Source organism: Ammodytes marinus (assembly GCF_949987685.1).
Source record: "Ammodytes marinus genome assembly, chromosome: 24".
Taxonomy (NCBI): domain Eukaryota; kingdom Metazoa; phylum Chordata; class Actinopteri; order Uranoscopiformes; family Ammodytidae; genus Ammodytes; species Ammodytes marinus.
In genome coordinates, this window is record NC_137228.1 from 8,173,467 (window position 1) to 8,195,972 (window position 22,506).

At 45.9% G+C, this 22,506-nt stretch overlaps 1 protein-coding gene across 1 annotated transcript in view; it reads left to right on the top strand.

Moving 5' to 3' along the window:
• klf7a (Kruppel like factor 7a) overlaps positions 1 to 20,659 on the top strand; it is a gene marked incomplete at both ends in the record, with an annotated part of 35,537 nt that extends 14,878 nt beyond the window's left edge. Inside the window, 3 exons of the mRNA XM_080053153.1 lie at positions 7,584 to 8,250; positions 16,808 to 16,931; positions 20,608 to 20,659. Of these exons, the coding sequence (XP_079909279.1) occupies positions 7,584 to 8,250; positions 16,808 to 16,931; positions 20,608 to 20,659 (843 nt within the window). The remainder of the gene's footprint in view (positions 1 to 7,583; positions 8,251 to 16,807; positions 16,932 to 20,607) is intronic.
• Positions 20,660 to 22,506: the final 1,847 nt, after the last annotated feature.

Here is a 22,506-nt window from a genome sequence, read left to right on the forward strand (position 1 = left end):
TCAGCTTGTTAAGAGGTCTGTTTCTTCATCTGTCACCTGTCTGGAAGGCAGGTCAATTAGCTTTGTCTCTCACCATCTATCTCTGGGTTCTATCTCCCAGCCCTCCAGCTCCTCTTCTCTTTGTGTCTCCACTGCCTCCGTCTCTGCTTTGCTTATGTCGGGGGCCTCCGGAGGGTCCCAATAAGAAGCACCCCACATCCCTTCTGGCCAAACGCATCACCCCCCCCCCTCTCCCTCCCCCCCCCCCCCCCCTCCCCCCCCACACACACACACATGCCAGCCATCCCCGTTGAGAATACACCAGGGCCAAAGCCAGGGCGCTCTGCTATTTACATGTCTCTATAGGACAAAAAATCAAGTGCCACCTCCCCACCCTTTCTGCTTCCTCCTTGGCCCTGTAGGCATAGCAGTTTCCCCTCTCTCTCAACTCTCTACTCTCCAAGGAGTCTGAAATCTGCGGTCCAGAGTTATTAGAGTTATTATCCAGTAAAGGGAAGGATTTGAAACCCTAAAGGGCAGACACTGCAGGGTGATATTTTTTTCTATATAGAGATCCTCGTGAAGCTTTGCCAGTTGATGTCTCACATTCAAACCATTAAGTTTTGTATTACATTTTGTTTACGGAAATGTTTGAATACATATGCAAATGTCGCAATGTCTCATTAATTTTCCGTACATTTGCATATGTTTAATATACAAAAAATCTAGAGGTTGGATAATAAATGGTTTCATGAATCAGACAGTGAACAAATCCTTCTGTAATGACCTTCGGATTAGTGCTAAGAACGAAAGAACGTTTAGTCGATGTAAGTGCTAGGAGTTGAGATTGTTTTGGTTAAGAGTATTGAAAAAAACTAATGCTGACACAATGGCCGTTAAAGATGGTTGTATAGGAGATAGGCACTAACAAGACAAGGTTTAGTGAAATGAACACCCACATTTGCATTTCGGAACTTTTTCATTTAAAGTAGTATGAAAGCTGACATGTTATTGAAGGAAAGAAGACAAACATCTCAGAATTGACCAGTGCTTTCATACACTAAAAATGTTTGCCTGCTGTGTCTCAACTAAATAGGGGAGTGAGTGCTTTTTCAGAGATTTTGTGAGTGTGTGTGTGTGTGTGTGTGTGTGTGTGGTGTAAGTATTGCTCAGTGAAGCTATAGATTACCGTCTCTGTCAGCTGCGACGGCCACCGCTGATGAGCTCCTGCGCCGGGTATCATTTGGTATCGATTAGGCAGCGCCAACGCAAACACACAAAGGGCTGTCGGGCTAAGATGGGCCACTGCCTAGGGCTACTGGTCATTTAGCTGTCACCTCAAAGTGATGGCTTGGCCCGACTCACCGAATCAATGGGAGACACAGGCCCCAGCACGCAACGGCAGGGGAGAAGACATGTGCATAGACACACTCACATACACACACACAGTCACTTGCACACCGTGTGAAAGAGTACCCCTCTGGATTAAGTGCCATGCCCAAACTTTTTCCCTTCGATTAAAAACTATCAAGTGTGTTGCGGAATTACAAATGGCAATGAACAAGGATTGGCCGTAAACACAGACAGTAAAGTAAAACAGTGAATCATAAAAATTAGATGAAAAAAGGGAAAGTCAATTTAGTTTCCCGCGGTTCATCGCAGGCAAGATATTTCCAATAGATGTGAGGACTAAGGTGACTGTTGTGCAGGCTTACCATGGTTAAAACTATGATTACATTTTAAATTATATGAAAATATGTTTTGTAAACTAACTAACCAACAGGCTCTGCAAATGTTAACAAATACCCCTCCCCTGAAATTGCTTAGTGTACCTTTAAATAAAAGCAAGCGACAAAGCAATAAACGGGCTGTCAGTCCATTGTGAAGCAACACAAGGCAGGCGCCTGTGTTTATTCATCTATGACATGAATGTTACTCACTTTATAGAATGAGCAAACAAACCTTCCCTGCCAGATGTACAAATAAATAAATAAATAAATAAAATGTCCGAAATCATCAACATGTCATGTCGGTGACGGAGAGGAATCTTTTTCCAATTTGCCGAGGATGACGGTGTCAATCACAACGCGCATTCCGTGCAAACGCTGTTGAAATCAGAAGAAGTCGACACCACGCATATACAGCAATAACATACAATATGAGGAAGCTACAAGTATAAGAACAACAATCCTGCTGCAGCATACTGATTGGAACATATGGCCAGAGTAGTCCAGGCCAGGCTAGGTATTTCCAGTCTCTGAGCTAAGCTAACTGTATGCGGACTCTCGCCATACAAGCTATTAAAATAAGATAAAACACAATGTCATAGTCTTGATTTTATCCATCCCTAATATAGACATTCACAGTGTGTCTCACGTTGAATATCTAAATATATAAAAATATATAATTATACATTATCCTGAATGACACAATCCTGCAAGCAAGGTGCTGCAGGGAATCATCGGTCATCTTTGCAAAGATGTGACGGCCCCCCACCTTTGCCTCTGTACATTTAACAATAGTGCAGCCGCCCTTACCCCCTCCAGCTCAGGACCCCCTCATAGTCCTGCCCTTTTCAACCCTGCTAGCATCAGCCCTGAATATTATTCATAGCGCCTTGTCTTCCATCACGGCATCTCCCGAAAAAAACAAAAAAACTAAACACGGTTATCCTGAAATTAATGAGGCGTATCCACCCCATTACATTTATCTGTTTAGTGGTGTTTTGGGCCTTCCTTAAGGGCATTATGCAATGTTCTTCTCTTCATATTTATAACCCAGGCTTTTTATTAGCGACATAGCGGGGTGCTAACAGTCGGGAGGCAGCAAAAGAGTGAAGGGGAGAGGATCAGCTGCCAGGCCACGGGTGAAGCGAGAGAGACTTTCTTTACCTTAAAGCGATAGTGCGTAACTTTTTCATATGAATGAATGTCGGTTACATTCAAGCCAAATGAGTCGACACAAAGTTGATGAAGCTTGTCAGCTCCACAAAACTCTCGCTCTGTATTTCTCAGTATGGCAGCTTTTACAAACTGGTGTCACCCCCCCCCCCCCCACCCCCCACCCCCTCTGACACTGGCGCAGGAGCCCAAGAAGCGCCCAATACTGCTAAGAAAAAACCTGGACGTACAGCAGTACAGCAGACGTAGCAAATCCACATCCATGCGAAGGCTTATGTCGATGATTTGACAGTGTTGTTGTAATAACTCAAAATTCCTCATTAAAGCTTTAAAGTCAGGGAATATGAAGTAGAAGAGATTGAATTAGGGGGCTTGTTTTGTGAGATGTGTGCCTTGTTATTTGTCCCACATGCTGCGTTTAAAGCCTCACTAACCCGAGTGTGTTGTTCTGCATGTTCCATTCAGTGGTTGTGTGTGTGTCTGTGTGTGTGTGTATGAGCTTATCTTTTCTTTTTATTTAGGGAAAGCAAAGTTATAGAGTGAAGAGGCCAAGACCCTTATACTATATAAAACTTTCAAAAAGTCAACCGACAAAGGCGCTCAAAAAGCCTGTATTTTTTCACGTTCTTGAAGGCTGACAGGGACCAAAGCCACATTTGGAAATTGTTGAGTTAATTAAGCGTGCAATTAAGTGTTGCCATGCTTAAGCGCTAAACAAGGGCTGATGAGTTGACGATATTGGGTTTGACAAGAAACATTAATGCACGTACAATAAAAATGGAAAGGAATTGACCCTTTTCGTCTGGTCTTTGACTGCATTCATATAGTGATGCTACATTGTGTTTCAATGCATGCTGCCTAGCTGACACTCTGTCAAGGCTTACTGTGTATAGCTTGAATAGAAAATAAGAAATTTTAAATGTAATTTGCATCCTTATAAGGACATGTGCTTTCGACACTAGGATGAATCACAATGCTTGGTGTGACATAGGCTCATCGATTCTTGATCACCACTGCACTGTGCTCTGTTCCTTCTTCATTGTTTAAAATGGGATTGTGGTGGATAAACAAGTAAAATGGCACAATTGTGGAATGACTGATGCTTGCCAATACTGAAGCTTGAATGTAGGTTGAGGGACTGGGTCACCCCATCACCCCCGTGCCACAGAAAGTGATTTGGAGGTGGAGGTGGGGCCACTGGAACATTGGATTGCCTCGGCTTATCCTGGCTCGCATGAAGGAATCATCCCCAAAGCCTTTTAGGAAATGGATGCTGGCTTTATGTAGAGCCAACACAGAGGCTGGCTCTCCCGATCGGCGATTGTCCAAATCAAGCCGTAGCGGGGGCCCTTTATCTTGGCTATTGTGTGGCGCCTTTGGCTCTTGATTCCTTTGCATGCACACACACACATACACACACACATGTGCAGATGCAAGTTGAACATACATCTCAGGCCTAGAGACCAGCACATAGACAGACTCGTGTGCATGCATAAAGGTGTTTGCACAAACACACACACACACACACACACACACACACACACACACAAGAAGCGCATAATTACACACCAGAGATGCATAATTACGGTCCAAACACACACGCACCATGCAAACTTGCATAATTACACACAGCCACATACAGTACATACACCCACACACCACATCACATCCCTCCGCACAACACGCGCTGATCAACCGCATGACCTTCTCTTTTACAATGTTAATGTCACCACCTGGGGAAGGAGTGTTTGTGTGTGTGTGTGTGTGTGTGTGTGTATGTATGTGTATGTGTGCTGGGGGGTTGGAATGGTCCTTGAGGGAGTGATGGGAGAAAAGAAGGTGAAAGACGCATGGAAAGAGCGATGCTATAAGCCTGTCATACCTGCCACCCCCTCACCCTCATTCATCCTTATACCATGTCGAAACATCCCACATTCCGTATGCGCGACCATGCACACACACTTGTAAATACAGTATGCATGTACATGTATATACATTCGGCCTTCCAATGTACGCTGTTATGCATTTGAGTACATCCTTGCACATTGCATGGGTCGTAACCTCACATTTACTGTGCATGAATCCTGTGTGTGCGTGTGTGTGTGTGTGTGTGTATTTGTGTGTGAGGCATGCACACACACTTGTAAGTACAGTATACATGTATACACTCCGCCCATCCGAGCCCATCATTACAAATTGCCTTGGGTCGTAGCCTAACATTTACCGTGTGCATGAACCCTTTTTGTGTGTGTGTGTGTGTGTGTGTGTGTGTGTGTGTGTGTGAGGCCCCGTGGCTTGCCCGCTTACAGGATCCTGTTACGCCAAATGTCACACTTCCAAAAAGGATTCACCCCCCACGGAGAAAATGAAGTCGACACCATCCTTTCGCACTCTCTCTCTCTCTCTCTCCAGCCTCCTTCACCTTGTCCCTCCATCACTCTCCTCCTCCGCACTTATCCGTTTTCTATCCTCTTTTACTCTCCCTTGAACTATCTCTACCTAGCGTGCACACACACAAAAACACACACACACACACACACACACACACACACACACACACACACACACACACACACACACACACACACACACACACACACACACACAGGGGCTCACCTCGGTTTGCAGTCCTAAGCATTTTGCTGAATAAAGCCCACCTTTAACTGGCTGGTTCTCAGTGAGTAATTAGTCCTCACCTTGGGAGATGGAGGAAACGACATGACATGAAAAAGAATACGGGAATGGTGTTTGGGAAAAGGTGATGTTATGGGGCGATCAATAGGGGTGAGAATGTATGAGTGAGAGAGAGAGGACGAGAGACATGTTGGGGGTGCAGGGGTGAAGGCCTTGGAACCACTACACCCTTTATCATGTCTCCAAGACCTCAATATTGAATTGTGCTCAGTATGGGCCTCTCGCGCAGCACTTGAAAGAAGTTGTTTTTCAAAAAATAATAAAAGGAGACGTGGGCGCACAGTGTAAGGAGGGGGAGGAGGTAGGAGCATTATCTTCATCTCTCTGTACTGTAGATGTGTGCTTTGAGCAAGAGCAGCCTTTTTTTAATGACGTTGCGATGAAAATACAGTCAAAAAAACAACTCCAAACCCCCCCCGCCCCCTCCCCGCCCTGCCCCCTTCTGTCCCTAGAAGAATACACCTTACAGGAGAAATTACACTCCCCTTAGCAACAGACAACCCCCCCTCCAAAAAAAAAGGAAGTGTGGTTTTATTTTTAGAAGGTGCAAACAAGGAAAAGAGGGAGGGAGGGAGGGAAGGGGTGTAAGGGGTTGTGTAAGATTGTAAATGTGCCTGATGTGCTCAGTCTGTGCAACCTTATTCCTGATAATGGAAGCAGCTACTCTGTCTGTCAGTGCCTATTTACACACAAATGAAGTGGCGAGGTGGGAGCGCGCCCAGTGGAGCTGCTAGCCCCCATCTCGGCTGTCAGAACGCGTTAGCGGCTACAGGTCTGGAAACACCGCGATCCTCGGGATCAAACTGGTTGCCGTTCATTCAAACATAATAGCTCCATCCTTGGACATGAGGCGTCTCTCTCTCTCTCTCTCTCTCTCTCTCTCTCTCTCTCTCTCTCTCTCTCTCTCTCTCTCTCTCTCTCTCTCTCTCTCTCTCTCCCTCTGTGCGTCTCCTTTTAGGACCTTGCCAGCTTGTTGTAAAGTAATAGACTTCTCAGGATGCCAGTTCACACAAAGCGGGGGGGGGAGGAGGTGGGGGGTGGATGTAGCCTTTTATTTGCCTTCCACAGGGAGAGCTGTTTGGAGTAATAGGGATGAGGCAGACCATAACTACAGCTGAATAAATCTTCCTATCTTGGCTGAGTGTGAAGCCGGTTGCACACATGGCTTGTCAAAGCTCTATAAAATGTTGTTTGATAGGAGTTCTGTACAGTTTAGGACTTCTCCTCCTGCTGCTGCTATCCACTCCACTGACGTTTTTCTTTTTCTTTCCGTTCCGCGCTACAGCGGTCGCAATCAATCAGTGTGTAATCAGCCGTCTTGCCGGAGCTGCCAGGTAATCCTGGGCTTGTCTTGGTGGCTACCCGTGCGTGTGTGTGTGTGTGTGTGTGCGTGTGACAGCTGGCAGAGCTCGCTAAGTTGCCTGTCTGGGTGAGCGCATGGCACCATGCAGATTTTCTCTCTCTCGCAGCAGCAGTGTACAAGGCACATTGGATCATCTGATGGCTGGTGAAATTGTCAAGTGGGATTTGAGGGGATCTTTCAGTGCAGATGCCAACATGTGTGAACTTCCCTGAATTGAGTCCAAGGCCATGTCCACACAGACACATTTTTCCACCCTACGTTTGCAGAGAAATTCCTGTACACACATGCCAGGGTTTTTGACTGTGTCTCTGTACACACGGCTACGCAAAAATAAAATTAAAAATAAAAACACTGATACATTATGCCAGGTCAGATGTGTCAAGGCAAACACCATAGAAGAACACTGTGAGCATGCGCATTGAGCGTGATTTTGACGAGGGTGGCACATGCTCAGTTGATGTAAACTATAAGTGCCATGCTCACCATTGAGGTCATGACGCCAGCGTTCCTCAAAAACCTTCAGTTTCCCCTGTCCCCGAACACTGAAATACAGAGTTATCCAAAATCTCCTCTTTGGCGAATGTGTGACCTTCCATGAATTGAATCTAAAATGAAGTCTTTTCTCCCACTTTTCCTCTCTCTCGCAGACCTGCCTAGAACTGGAGCGATATCTCCAGACGGAGCCCAAGCGTCTTTCGGAGCTGTTTGACGGAGACCTTGAAGGCCTGCTGACTCCTGCCTACCTGAAGGAGGAGGACATGTGTGAGGAGGAGCTCACCAGAGACGCCTTGCTCTGCCCTAGCCTGCCTGGCCTCTCAAGACCACCCAGCCCGCCTACGGTCGCCCTCTGCCCTACCACCACCACACGCAAGAACACTTTCCCCTCAAACGGTGCCACGAGGAGGGACGTCAAGCACAAGGCGCACGGGGGGCTGGATAACATTGAAGCCATGGAAGGGGTCCACCAGGCCCAGTTGAGCGCCGTCACTTCCCTGACGCCGCCTTCGTCGCCGGAGCTGGGCCGACACCTGGTCAAAACACCCAGCCAGACGCTGACGGCCTCGGCAGACGGCACGCTAACCCTGAAGCTAGTGGCCAGGAAGGTGGGGCTGAGCGCGGACAGGCTGGTGGCGTCTTCACACACGATGGCCGTCAGTACAAAGGACGAGGAGGAGGGAGGGGCGTGCGTGGTAGGCGTAGGGGGAGATTTGCTCCCCGAGAACAAGAAGAGAATCCACCGCTGTCAGTTCAACGGCTGCAGGAAGGTGTACACCAAGAGCTCCCACCTCAAGGCCCACCAGAGAACGCACACAGGTGAGAGTTAGTACACAAACCCCCTGGTGTTGAGTTTGTGGATTTTAGTAGTTAAATCTAGATGGTAAATTGTTCAGCTCATTTTTTTAATTATTTGTAAGCAGCAAATTTCATCCATTTTCATTCCTTTTTCTGCAAGACCTTTCCAGTGTTTCTAAGGTGGAGTCAGCTTGTTGTCCAAATCCCTTTTTTTTTTGGCAAAACAACAACAAAGGGGACACACCATAGCGAGCAACATTTACAGAGCCTGGGCTGTGAATTAACACTGGCTTTATTTGTCAGCGCATACACAAGTGTTTCGGCTACACGCATTCTCCAGAATGGCGGACTCCACTTTTTCGAATAGTGATTAAGCATCAGGTTTCAATAGTTAGGAGTTGCCCACACAGCTCGCATTAAAGGTGCAGTGTGTAAAACGCTCATTCTAAGCTTGTGAAAGAAACACCAGCTTTTATTTTAAGCCGTTATGCACTAATTTAAACCTACTTGTGTAAATGATATTCCATTTAGACCCAGTCTGTTCTGAAAAACACCACCTCCCTTTATCACAATGAGCTTTTAAAATACATTCATTTATGTAAATATGGATGTTATGGACAAGGTTACACAATCTGTAGTGATGTGTGTGAATATGAGTAGATGGTGTACTTTTCAGATATAACATCAATCAGCAAGCCTATGGGCACCTCTAAGGACATCTCTCCACTTGACACTGCTGCTTGTAATAAAACTGATTGACACTCATTGTTGGCGACAGGCTGAAAAGACTCAATCCGGAAACCAAATATTAGACTGTTCTTCTTGGAGGAAGACGGAATGCTCAGTGCAAAACACAGAAACTGAAAGGATTGAATCGCAAAAAAGCTTTCTATAAATTGGTCTTTTCCGTTTAAAGTCTCTGCCACCCATATGAGACATATATTCGATATGCAACACTTTGCTTCAAGGCTATTTCTTTTGGCTTGGATAAACCATTAGCATTTTTCTAAAAGAGAAGTATACAAATGTGGGCCTATGTGAGCACTATCCCTTTAATTCATCCATCCTTTCAGCTTCCTAGTCGGCTAATCCTGACTTTGGATAATTGAGAAAAAACCCTACCTGCTTCACACTCTGTTAAAGTACAACATGCACATAGAGTGACAAGAAAATATTAAGAAAAAAAACATCCCCATAAAACATCCCCATAATCATGGAACAGGTTTAGAGCCGGGCTCCCTTGGCGCCACATGGAAATATCAGCATGTAAGGTACATTCTGATGATTTAAGAGAGCCCCGCTTCCCTTCTACCGCTCTTTCTAGCTAAGTACTTCTCTGTGCCCGAAAAAAAAAAAAAAAAAAAAAAAAAAACTCCGACAGGTCCCCTCCTTGTCAAGGTTTCTCCTCAAGAAGAAGGGAAGGGGGGAGGGGATGGAGCTATAACTCTGGCGCTCTTCCATCTCAATCCCAAACCACTCAGACCCCTGTCGGGAAGCTGTCCTCCATCTGAGTAACTGCGCGCTGATGGATGGATTGACCTGGATAGGCCACCATTTCCCCCAGTTTATTTCCGGCTCTCCCCGTCCCTCTGTTCTCTTCTGTAAGTCTAGGTCAGTGGTTCTCAATCCGGGATCGGAGACATGTCGATTGTAGGGTCATTTTAAAACCAGGGAAATAGGTTTTTATAAAGCAATCTATGATCATCTTAGACAGTGGAGCCATTGCTTGCCGTCTGTTTTTTGACGTTATTAGGAACTCTTTGTTGCCAAGCAAACACATTATGAGGCGTTTGTGGGTACTCCCAGGTACTATTGTTACCTATTTTTGGGTTTTGAAGGTGAGAACCATGTGTTTTGAATTCTGGTACAATTATTTGGGCTGCGATGGCTGAAAAATGAAGGCCTCCACCACCACAGTCTAGTACTATAATGAGATGAGTTGGACATCTGATAGAGGTATAGCCATTGCTCGTGGCTTGGAAGGGCTTAGCATAACAAATGAAATGCACGGTGGATTGCAGTCTGGATTCGGGGCTAATATATCGCTGTTTCCTGCCGTGTTTCAACCTGTGGAGCTACAGCAAAGAGCGTCCATCATGCTTAACAAAGTTACAGGGGGGACTCAAATTAGATTTTAGTCTAAATCCCGAAACGTAATGGTTGACAAATCACCGAAGCTATGCAATTTTAGAAAGCTACACATGACAGCGGTGTTGACTAGCTTTGGCTTACCATTTATTTCTTAAATCAACTTGTCAACTGCTGTATGTTAAAAATCCCCAAAAAATAGTCCTTAGTCGAATTGTCACCTTCTAAAAATGGCTGTAGTTAGAAGTTGCAGTGTGTGATGTGAAATTACGTTTTTCATAACAGACTTGATACAAAATGTGATATAATAAGTATGTTTTTATTAGTATGCAATGCTTGAAAATAAAAGTTAAATTTGTATCACATTAGACTAAGCCTTTCGTATCTACATAGGAGCAGGGCACGCCGCCATATTGCAACACCATGTTTCTACAGTAGAACAGAACAGACAAACTTAACTGCTTTATGCGTTTTTATAAATGGTTGTGTCTGCCGGAAGTGCACCTTTAGAAGGTAAATAATAAGTAATATAGAATAAATTGCTTAACAAATCTTCCCCTGGTCACGTGATATTGTGAAAATACTTTACTAATGGTGGATGATGCCATCTTAAGGCTAGCTTCTTGTCCTTGAAGGCCTCCTTAGCTTTTATAAATTCTACCAAAAAGCAAAGGGGTTACCAATGCACTGTTATGATATAGAAGTTTCCCCACTAGATAACGCCAAAATACTCCCAATATTACACACTGTGCCTTTAATGTGTCATCCTCTCGTTCTCTATACACTCACTATGATAAGAATTTAATGACATGTAGCACCGCAGAGGGAGCTCAGTTTCTCAAAGGAACCCTCCCCCCCCCCCCCCCGCGCGCGATAAGGTGCTCTGGATAAAAGCATCCACCCGAAAAACATCTGTCACTGTTATTCAAACTCAGGGAGGTAGAATGATAAAAGGCAAAGGGATGTCGACACACGAGATGACAAAAGGGGGAAACACAAAAAGCTATACGGAGAGCGACGTGCAGTGAAACAAAAGAGTCAGATGAAGACACAAGACAGGACTGGGATGGGAGAAGAGAAGAGAAGAGAAGGGGGGAGGGGAGGAGGGGGCTACAGTATAGACCGACCCCTCTTCAGAACAAGACAGCAGTGCCACAGGCGTCCTCCATTCACGCAGCCATTATCCTGACAAGTTTAAAGATGTCATTACTCAAATCCCTCTTTTTCTTAGTTGTTATTTCCATAAATTACCGACAGGGAGAAAAGGCCACGATTTAATCTGGAATTAGACGGGGCTGAGTTGAAAATGACAGTGCCCCGTAGGAGCTTTTTTTGTGAATAGGCTTATACGGCAGATAAGGGAAATGGTACAATTAGATTTTGGGGAAGGGTGAAGGAAACGGGGTAAAACGCTGTTACGACTGTTATTCTGCCTTTCAAACTCTCTCTCACTCTCTCTCTCTCTTTCTCTCTGTTCTTCATCTGCCTTGCTCCCTCGCTTTGTCTCTTATATCTTTCCTCATTTCATTCCATGTCAGTCCATTCATAACACGTCTGTTTCTCTCATTATTTTATCGCTCTGCTCTCTCTCTCTCACTCTCTCTCTGAGCTGAGGCTTGAGAAAAGTTACTCCCTGTACTGACCAATATTGTACTTGTTTCTTAAATTAAGCTCCAGGCCTGTATTTGTGGTCTTCGTAGTATCATTTAAAAAAAAATCAAAAAAATCATATATGTGCCAAAAAGTAGAATAAGTTTGATGCTCATACTCATAAATCGCATAGGTAGACCTGCAATTTGCATGTTTCCATGACAAATGCAGATAGAAATAATTGGGTGTCCATTGTTGCAGAATTACAAAGGCAAGCTTTATTCTCGCAAGTTGAAAGTTGCACTAACTCCCCTATAGTTGTCCATCATCCTCCATGCCGACAACACAATCCCTGCATGCTCTCTATCTCCGTCAGCTCCCACATCTTTTCATCTCAACTCCCTAAGCCTGTGGTGCAGGAGCCTATAAAAACCTTCTCCGAGAGGCTCTTCTAACCACCTCCGAGACCCGCATGCCCACTGCTTCGGCTCCAGCTAATGGAGGGAATGCAATTAACTTTCAACACTGGCACCTGAGAGGCTGGAGTGTGTGTGTGTGTGTGTGTGTGTGTGTGTGTGTGTGTGTGTGTGTGTGTGTGTGTGTGTGTGTGTGTGTGTGTGTGTGTGTGTGTGCGTGCGTGCGTGTGTGTGTGTGTGTGTGTGTGTGTGTGTGTGTGTGTGTGTGTGTGTGTGTGTGTGTGTGTGTTTGTGTGTGTGTTTGCGTGTGTTAGCATCCGGAAGTCATAGATTACACATAATGGGATTAGAGTGACTCTGGGAAACACCCAGCTATCAGATTACGAATGAGAAATAAGTGATTTGTTTATTTGATAACTCCCCCCCCCCCCCCCCCGCAAAAAAAACAACAAAAGCATATATTTTGCCAAGTAAACGAAAGTCATCTATCCTATGAAATAATGCAGAATACATAAGAGTCTTTACCAACAGCACTGTCCACCATCCTGCTTCTTTAAACCAGAATTAATCCACTTAGTTTCATAATCTACATTATATGTTTAACAGGCAAAGTAATCCAAAAGTAACAGAGCATAATCAGATTATGCTGCTGTGTTTGGGGCTAATCCAAGTGGATTAGGTGACTGATGGCCATTTCAAACTGCCAATCAGTCTGTAAAGGGACGGTTTTTTTCGTACAGTATAAAAGTGCATTTTTCCTCGTCCCGGGTTTAGCTTGCAAATGTGTGTTGTTTTTGAGCTGGCGAGTCTTGCACCTGCTCTGCTACTTGCCTGTTCTGTAGGAGGGCATCTTGAGGAGAGAGGGGGAGGATGGAGGGGGCACTGTTGCTAGGCGACGGGGGGCAGTGTATCGTTGGAGGAGTCTGTAGCTGAGTGGTTATGTACTGCTGCAGGCTGCGCTCTCTTCCACCATTATACTACTACCAGCAACCCACCACTATACTACCAGCACCAACCCTCCCCTCCCCCCCACCACTATACTACCAGCACCACCCCCTCCCCCACCACTATACTACCAGCACCACCCCCTCCCCCACCACTATACTACCAGCACCAACCCTCCCCTCCCCCCCACCACTATACTACCAGCACCACCCCCCCCCCCCCCACCACTATACTACCAGCATCAACCCTCCCCTCCCCCCCACCACTATACTACCAGCACCACCCCCCCCCCCCCACCACTATACTACCAGCATCAACCTGTCCCCCATCATACTACCAGTACCAACCCTCCCCCCCACACCACTTTACTACCAGCACCAACCCTCCCCTCCCCCCACTACTATACTACCAGCACCCCCCCCCCCCACCACTATACTACCAGCACCAATCCCCCCCACCACTATACTACCAGCACCAACCCCCCCCCCACCACTATACTACCAGTACCATTCCCCCCCCCCCACCACTATACTACCAGCATCAACCATCCCCTACCCCCCACCACTATACTACCAGCACCAACCCCCCCCCACCACTATACTACCAGCACCAACCCCCCCCCACCACTATACTACCAGTACCAATCCCCCCCCCACCACTATACTACCAGCATCAACCATCCCCTACCCCCCACCACTATACTACCAGCACCAACCCCCCCCCCACCACTATACTACCAGTACCAATCCCCCCCCCCACCACTATACTACCAGCATCAACCATCCCCTACCCCCCACCACTATACTACCAGCACCAACCCCCCCCACCACTATACTACCAGTACCAATCCCCCCCCCCCACCACTATACTACCAGCATCAACCATCCCCTCCCCCCCACCACTACACTATACTACCTGCATCAACCTGTCCCCCCCACCACTATACAACCTGCATCAAAACCTGTCCCCCCCACCACTATATTACCAGCACCAACCCTCCTCTCCACCCCCCCCCCCGCCCCCCTCTTCTTGTCCCGCACAGCTCTAAGGTAACCGTCGCTAGGCAACTGCCTCCGCAGCTCTGCCAGCGTGCTCGGTAATTGGCCGTTGGCATGGCGGCGTGCCTTTGCCAGATCTAGCCAGCTGCACTGACTACTGCCTCCTCATGTTTCAGCGCAGCCCCCTTCTCTCACTCACTCACACACACACACACACACACACACACACACACACACACACACACACACACACCCGCCACTCTGGTTGCTAGGCAACACATTCAGGCATCCCTGCCTCTCGGGAATTTCATTGGCCAGAGCGGGATGGCCCAGACCTGCTGCTCCGAGTGTGTCTGGGAAGTCAGGCAGTATGAAGGGGATATGTTTCCACAATTGGGCACATGCATGGATGGATGGATGGCTGAATGGATGGATAGATGGATGTGTGGATAGGAAGGGACGAGGCTAATTCCTAGGTGTATAAACCAAAAGCACTCAAACTCCTAAAAGCCCCTATCATTTCACAAGCAGAAAATTGTTTCCTAAACAGTGTTTACCCACCATGAATATGAATTTAGCTGAAATCAATTCAGTTCATAAATCAACGTTGTGGTTTTTAGCGATACTCAGAGGATGCAGTTAAAGAGGGAGAAGTCTGAATTAATCATAACTGATTAAGTGTTATCAATTTGCATTCATTAGAGGCATTTCGTTGGCATTTCATACTTGCCTACTGGTCTTTTGGCACTGGTTCACTTATCACCTTGTCATGGCTGCAAACTAATGCACCTCCGTTTCTCACCATCAAAGCCTATGTGATCCCTATTAATGGAGTGCTCTACAACATGGCTACACACTGAGCATGTTTGATAGAAAGTGCGCCCTCGTCTTGCATCAAAGAGATGGCGTCTCTTTTGCTTCAGTTTTTCCTACATCTTAGGACCACTTTGCCTAAAAAAAATGGCAGTTCTTGTCAATGGCATGGTGATTTTTTTTTACTCTATATACCTATAATTGGAACACAGAAGAACTGTTTACATTATTGATTTTTTTTTTTTTTTTTAAATCTCCTGCCCCCGTGACCAAGTCTGTGCAAAATCAGTGAATTTCCACAACAGCTGGTACAGATAATGACATCGAAAACACTGCTGTCTTTCTACAAGCACTCTTCTCTGTGTCTTGACTTGACCCATTGATTGTCCCCCCCCCCCATCCCATCCCCGACCCCCTTTTTCTTTGATAATCACATTCAACAAATGGAGCCACTCGAGCGGAGCTGGTCAGTATGTCAAGTGAGAGTGTGACTTGATTGTAGCAGCGCGGCGCCCAGATGGGACGTGACTGATGCAGGTGACAGTCTTCGGACCTAGGGCGCAGCTGGCAGATTGTGTGTTCCTTCTTGCCCATTGTGCCATGTGTGACTGGCCTAATTATCACTGCCCCCTCACACACACACACACACACACACACACACACACACACACACACACACACACACACACACACACACACACACAAACCCTCCCCTGCTGGCATATCTGCAGCCTCCTCTATGCCTTAATCCACTTCTGCAGCACTTCTCTGCTACTCCACTTTCTCATCTCACCTCCTCTTCTCACTCACTCTCTCTCATCCACCTCGCCTCTAATCCACCCCGGACACACTCACACACACACACACACACACACACACACACACACACACACACTCACACACACACACACACACACACACACACACACACACACACACACACACACACACACACACACACACACACACACACACACACACACACACACACACACACACACACAGCCTCTCTCAACCTCTCCTCTTCTTCTTCTTCTTCATCTATCGCACCACTTCTCTCTCCCCTCTGCTCCTCTAGTGTGTTCAGCAGGATTGGAGACTGGTGGGAGATTCCCCATCTCTGTGTGCAACATTGTCTTGCTATCTTTCCAGGCCCTTAAAAAACGGGAAAAAAAAGTCAAAGGAAGGCACTGGTATCCTTATGAGTGAAATAGCTGTGAACTCGGAAATGGAATTACAATCCTAGACTGTTATTATCTTGTATTTTTGACTTGTGTTATAAATGCTTCAGTTATAGTCTCCTATTGTGATGCTTGTGTGTGGATGCTAGGCACACACAAATCGCACAGAAAAAAGCTACGGTTACCAAAACACCTGTGTACCCCTGCAAATGGCCCGAGACTTATGGATGGAATCACAATCGACATAAAATATATAATGTTACAAAGAGAATCTTCAAATGTGCTGGATATATCTCGCAATACACCGTATATGTCCAAATATTTAGATCCCTCATTGACTCCACAGCAGCACTACAGAGGTCTTCTTTTTTTTTCTGCATGGCCACATACCGTTTACAGTGCAGACAAATAGGCGTGTGATTGGTGGAATGAGCAATGAAACAGGTGCTTATGCATGTGTGTGTGTGTGTGTGTGTGTGTGTGTGTGTGTGTGTGTGTGTGTGTGTGTGTGTGTGTGTGTGTGTGTGTTTTTTTGTCATCCTCCCAGGTGAGAAGCCGTACAAGTGCTCGTGGGAGGGCTGCGAGTGGCGATTCGCCCGGAGCGACGAACTGACGAGGCACTACCGCAAACACACCGGCGCCAAGCCTTTTAAGTGCAACCACTGTGACAGGTCTGTCAAAACACATCTCTACCTCCTCTCTCTCTTCCTCTCTCTCTCATATGTTTTTTTTTTTAAATTTTCCCAGGGCAGTATATTTCCACCATAACAGCATGCTATGGTTTATTTTGTTTTTTTCCATTATGCTTTGTACACACTTTGGTTTAGGAGAAGAAGAAGCGCTGTATACAAGATTGCTGGTAACACACACCCCCAAAAAGGTGTTTGGTGCTGACCCAGTTTAAAAAAAAAAAAAAGAAGTGTGCTGGCAGGATTACTAATAGGCAACACACGCAAGACCCAGCCTGCTCTGTCTTTTAGTGTGCCCACATTATGGCCCTGTGTGCAGCATATTAATAGTGCATCTCCTCACTTGGTGTTACATGGCCTTGATTTGGAGGCTAGCTTTCACACTGGGACAGACCGGAGGTGTGAAATGGTTGCAGAAACCATTAGCACGATCACACTGATGTCGTCGGGGTAGAATATTAATTTCGAAGTGAAGAATTTTCCGGCACCACATTGTATTCAACCATATTCACATCTGGTAACCATTAAAAAGGTACAGTGTGTAATATAAGAGTGAATGGCATCTTCTAGTGGTGAGATTCTAGATGCCAACCTCTCCCTTTGTGCTAGTTCAGAGAAGGTGGTCTTCAATGACGAGAAGCTAGCTAGTAAATTATTCACCACTGCCTTAAGTCTTGCCACGATATCAAGTTAACCTAAAAGGTGTATTTACACCGGATCTATTTTTTCAGTGCATGGACAGGTAGTTGGTGAGGAGATATTCACAGATTTTGACAAAGTGATTTTAGTCAACAAGCGTTCTCCAGAATCACTGACTCCACCTTTATATCAGAGGTGGTGCCTGGCTTTGTCACCATGAAGAGTGGATCGGATGTGATTGGACTCTGCTGCTTAATTAGTGGCCCATGCAGCCTCCTGTTTAATTACCAACCGGGGCAAAACGTCGATTGGCGGGGGCTCCTTGATGTGTGGCTCCAGTAACAAAATCATCAAACATTCAGGAGCCATTATTAGCGACAAAAAAAAAAAGATCAGCTCGACTCGGGACACAAAAATCTTTACTCCCGTTTTAATTACAACCCCCCTCTGCCTGTGCCACCTTCCCCTGACACCTCTGGGGATCCCGGAGCAATATCGTCGACACATTGTTTAAAGGCAAAGGGACCCCGAGGTGAAAATGTGGTTGTAAATGTTTTTGGAAGGTATTGCACTGCAGAATGATAGCATGTTTAACATTGTGTGTCCCCCACTGCCCTGTCTGCTTTCAATAAAAACACAACATATCATTAGGATTACATAGTATTTGTGCAAACACCATAGACAAAATAACTATTGTGACATATTGCCCCCTAACCAAACAGAAAAAACAATAACATTTTGGTTTTATTGGTAGCTTTTGCGATTACATACCTTCTACATAAAAAAGTCCAATCTATGCATGTGTTTTAGTCTATTTAAAAAAAATGGCTGCCTCTTTGACAGTATGAGAATAGGTCACAGACAATACAACAAGTTATTGAGTATGTGACCTTTTGAATCATGCACGCAAAGGTTCATCATGAGAGGACACAAATAAATCCCCCTTCACCTGGGGTACTTTGCCTTAATGTGTATGAAAGAGGGTCTGTGTGTGTGTGTGTGTGTGTGTGTGTGTGTGTGTGTGTGTGTGTGTGTGTGTGTGTGTGTGTGTGTGTGTGTGTGTGTGTGTGTGTGTGTGTGTGTGTGGGAGCAGAGGGGCTGGCAGTGTCAACTTAATCAGGCCTCAGCTGGACAGACAGTAAATACAGTAACCCCTCCCACCTCCCTCCACCACCAAAATCGCCCCCCCCACCCACCCCCACACTGCTCCCTGCAGACACAACCCTAATTCAGGCCTACCTCTGTCATGTGTCACAAGGCGCCCAACCCCTGCAGCCCCAACACACACACACACACACACACACACACACACACACACACACACACACACACACATGCACACACACACACATGCACCCCGCTGAGATGAAGGGAGAGGGGAAACGGGGGAGACAGAGAAGGCAGACCCACGGTGTGCCAGCTGGTGTCGTGCCCCCGAGTCGTGACTCATACTTTACCATCTGTCTCACTGAGCGCACACACACACACATGCACACACTCGCAGCGACACACACACACACACACACACACACACACACACACGGAAACAGCCACACAAGTCTCCCCAAGCAGTTCATTCATCTCATATATATACACACACACATGCACACACACACACACAATGCAGGTGTGACAGCAAGACAGATGACTGGTGGCTCATCACTGTGTAGCCCCCCCTCTTGGCCAAACACTGATTCATATGGACAACTTAGACGGGGTTAGTGGAGAGAGCCAACATGACACACACACACACACACACACACACACACACACACACACACACACACACACACACACACACACACACACACACACACACCATACACTCCTGTATTACCAACATTGGACCATTGGTTTACATTGACCAAGTGAGGACCTCTACAGTATTTCTTGTCATATTAAAAATACAGAAACACAATAGAACATTTACTTTTCCATCCTTTTGTCATAATATTAGTACAAGAAAATATCCATTTGAGAAAGAAGTCAGTTGAATGCATTTGCAAATCTATTCTTTTGGACCACATTACATGTTGTCATTGGACAAGAAACATTGCTTGTAGTGGTTATTCATTTCAATGCCAACAGCCTGTATGCAGTCCCAACCTAATTCTTAGCCTTCTATTTGAAAAACCGCATACAGAACAATGCAGTAATTTGAAGCCCTTTTGTAACATCTTGTCTCCTTGTGTAATAGAAGCACGTTTAGCTAAACTCAAACACAAATCTCATATATTTCTTTGCACACTAATCACCACGACATGCAGCTCCCAATTACCCGAAAAAGTAAAAGAAAGCAATGTTTTGCCTCCTGAAAAGCATGTCTCCTGGGTACGGAGCTGTAGTATTAGCTCAGCAAAGCGCACAGCAGACAGCACACTGTTGATCCAAACAGCAGACTGTGGGATGCTGAGAAATGTAGGTCTCTTCTGTAATGGCTGCATCCTTATGTAAGCAATGCAATGGCTAAAAGCGTACATTATGTCAATGTGTGCCAATCAGGTGGAAACAATCAAAATGAAGAACAAAAAGGAATCAAAATAGGCCAATGCACTTCCACAGCAATTCCACTCTGTGTGCTGTGCAGCTATAAGCCATAGTAATTCAGCAGGCCTGATTTTAAATGAGAGGCTTTCATTCATCTTATTTAGCTATCGTTTTACAGCACATGTTTTGCCCCCCCGCCCTCCCCCACCCCCCCCCTCTCTCTCTCTCTCCCTCGACACTGTTTCAACAGATCCATCTGCAGGGCTCTCTAGTTATGCATGGCACAGCTGAAGCCATTAGGAAGCGCTGCTGAAAATGCTGATTATGAATTAGTTACACATACACTAATTGCGTGTGCATTAGTGCGCTCGGCACTCACTAGCTAACAGCAACATTTGACTCCCATCGACAAAACAAACTTCCTTTTCCACCCTGCCATTGGTTGTGAGCTAACAAGCTTTTCTCTCTCTATCTCTCTCTCTCTCTCTCTCTCTCTCTCTCTCTCTCTCTCTCTTTTTTTTTTCTACTGCAGGTGTTTCTCGCGGTCGGATCACTTGGCGCTACACATGAAGAGGCACATCTGAGGGATTTGAGAGAGAGAGGGAGAGAGAGATGGAGAGAGAGAGAGGTCAGCGGGAGTGGAAGAGGAGAGGGGAGCATCATCTGCAGAAACCTAACACCGTGGATGTGAGAAATGGACTCAAACTATACACCAGATTTGGCCCGTTGGACCCCAGAGGGAGAAAGCACCACACAAGGATGCCGACTATAGACTGAAACAAGGCAGGCAGGCAGGCAGGCAGACAAAACCCAAGTGGCTCTGTCAATCTGTACTCTACTCAGTTGGTCCATGATTTCTACAGTGACGCTCCTTGGGTGAACCGCTTCCAAAATATCCGCCCCTTGTTCATGCTACTGGTCTCAAGCGATCTCACCGACGCCAAAACTGGACCAGTTGTACAGTTGTTTCTGCAGGACTGCTGTTTGTACATTTGAGATTTTTATCTCCGCTTACAAACATACCTTGAACTAAGGAGATCAGCTCTCAACCGACAGCATCCTCTCACAGGGTTAGGCGAGTGGGACAGCTGGCTTCCACTCCCTCCAACTTGCCACAGCGGCCCTCGCAATCCACCAACGGGTTTATCATGTTGTACAGGACAGATACTAATTTGACAATTTTTTTTTTCCATCTGACCTCTGTCACTTCTGACTACTGGATCCATTTATAAATCTGTGTTGGTTGGTCTACGTCGGAGCACTTGTTTTGAACGGAGGGCGTTAACATTGGATTTCCCAAAGACTTGGAGGAAGGGAGTGTTTTGCACTAATGTGCCCGGGGAGAATGATTGAGGTCGCCTAGAGGACTGAATGGCTTTATGAACATCATCCATTGAGGAGTCACCACCAGATGAGGCTAACTAATCTACTCTAGGGACAGCTGGAACTGACAGCCCCTTAGAGTTTGAATCCTCTCCGGGATATTGGACAATTGCACAATTGACTCTTTGCAAACTGTTTTTGTAAAAAAAAAAAAAAAAATCCCACGTGGTCTTGAACTGGGAGACCATTCGGGCGCTCACAAAAAACGCCGGCTTTTCACAAATGCCGTCGTATGCGTGGACACAGCCACATGCACAAAGTCAAAGCAGCTAGCTGACTGCGATAGCACACACCGTTGCGCAAACTATGATCACTATGTATGATAGAGGCTATATTGTTTCTAAGAAAAAAAGAGGCTCCTATTTGTTCAAAACAGACAATTGAAAAAAAAGACAATTTTGAAGAACACATTGGGAATGGATGCAGCCAAAAAAAAAATAAAAAAAATAACAAAATAAACACGTGTCTACTGTAGATGCCTGAAATGATCTCTTTGGCCTTTGAGAGTGATTGGCACCGAACTAGCCACTGTGTTGATGAGGGGGGGGGGATGTTCTGTTCACTGGGTCCATGCAGAGCTCTTCCGGTTCAACAGCTCCACAAACTTCATTTCAGAGGAAAAGCAGGATTCAAAACCTCTCCTAATCCGGCCCTATGCATATCCAAGAACATTCCTGATGACTTCCTTGACCACACGTGTATGTCTGATTGCAGATTTCTGCCCTGCTGGAAAGGACTTGTAGGAGGGGGAAGACACATGACACAAAATTCAATCAATTGGGCGGCTCTTCTCCGAGCAAATCAATGTGAATGTATCTGTGGTTAGTCTGTACATGTTGCTGGGTGCCTGTGATAAACACTCGGGTAAGATCATACCCAGACACCATTTGTGTCTACACAGTAGCTCTTCTTTTTTTTCCACATTAGAAATGAATGGTTGAACTTGGAATAACATAGCCAGTCACGGCTGGTGGCTTTTGACATATTCACTAGTCGAACTGGAACCGGAGGGGAGGGCACGAGTGCAGATTTCTAGTGGGTGGCTGGA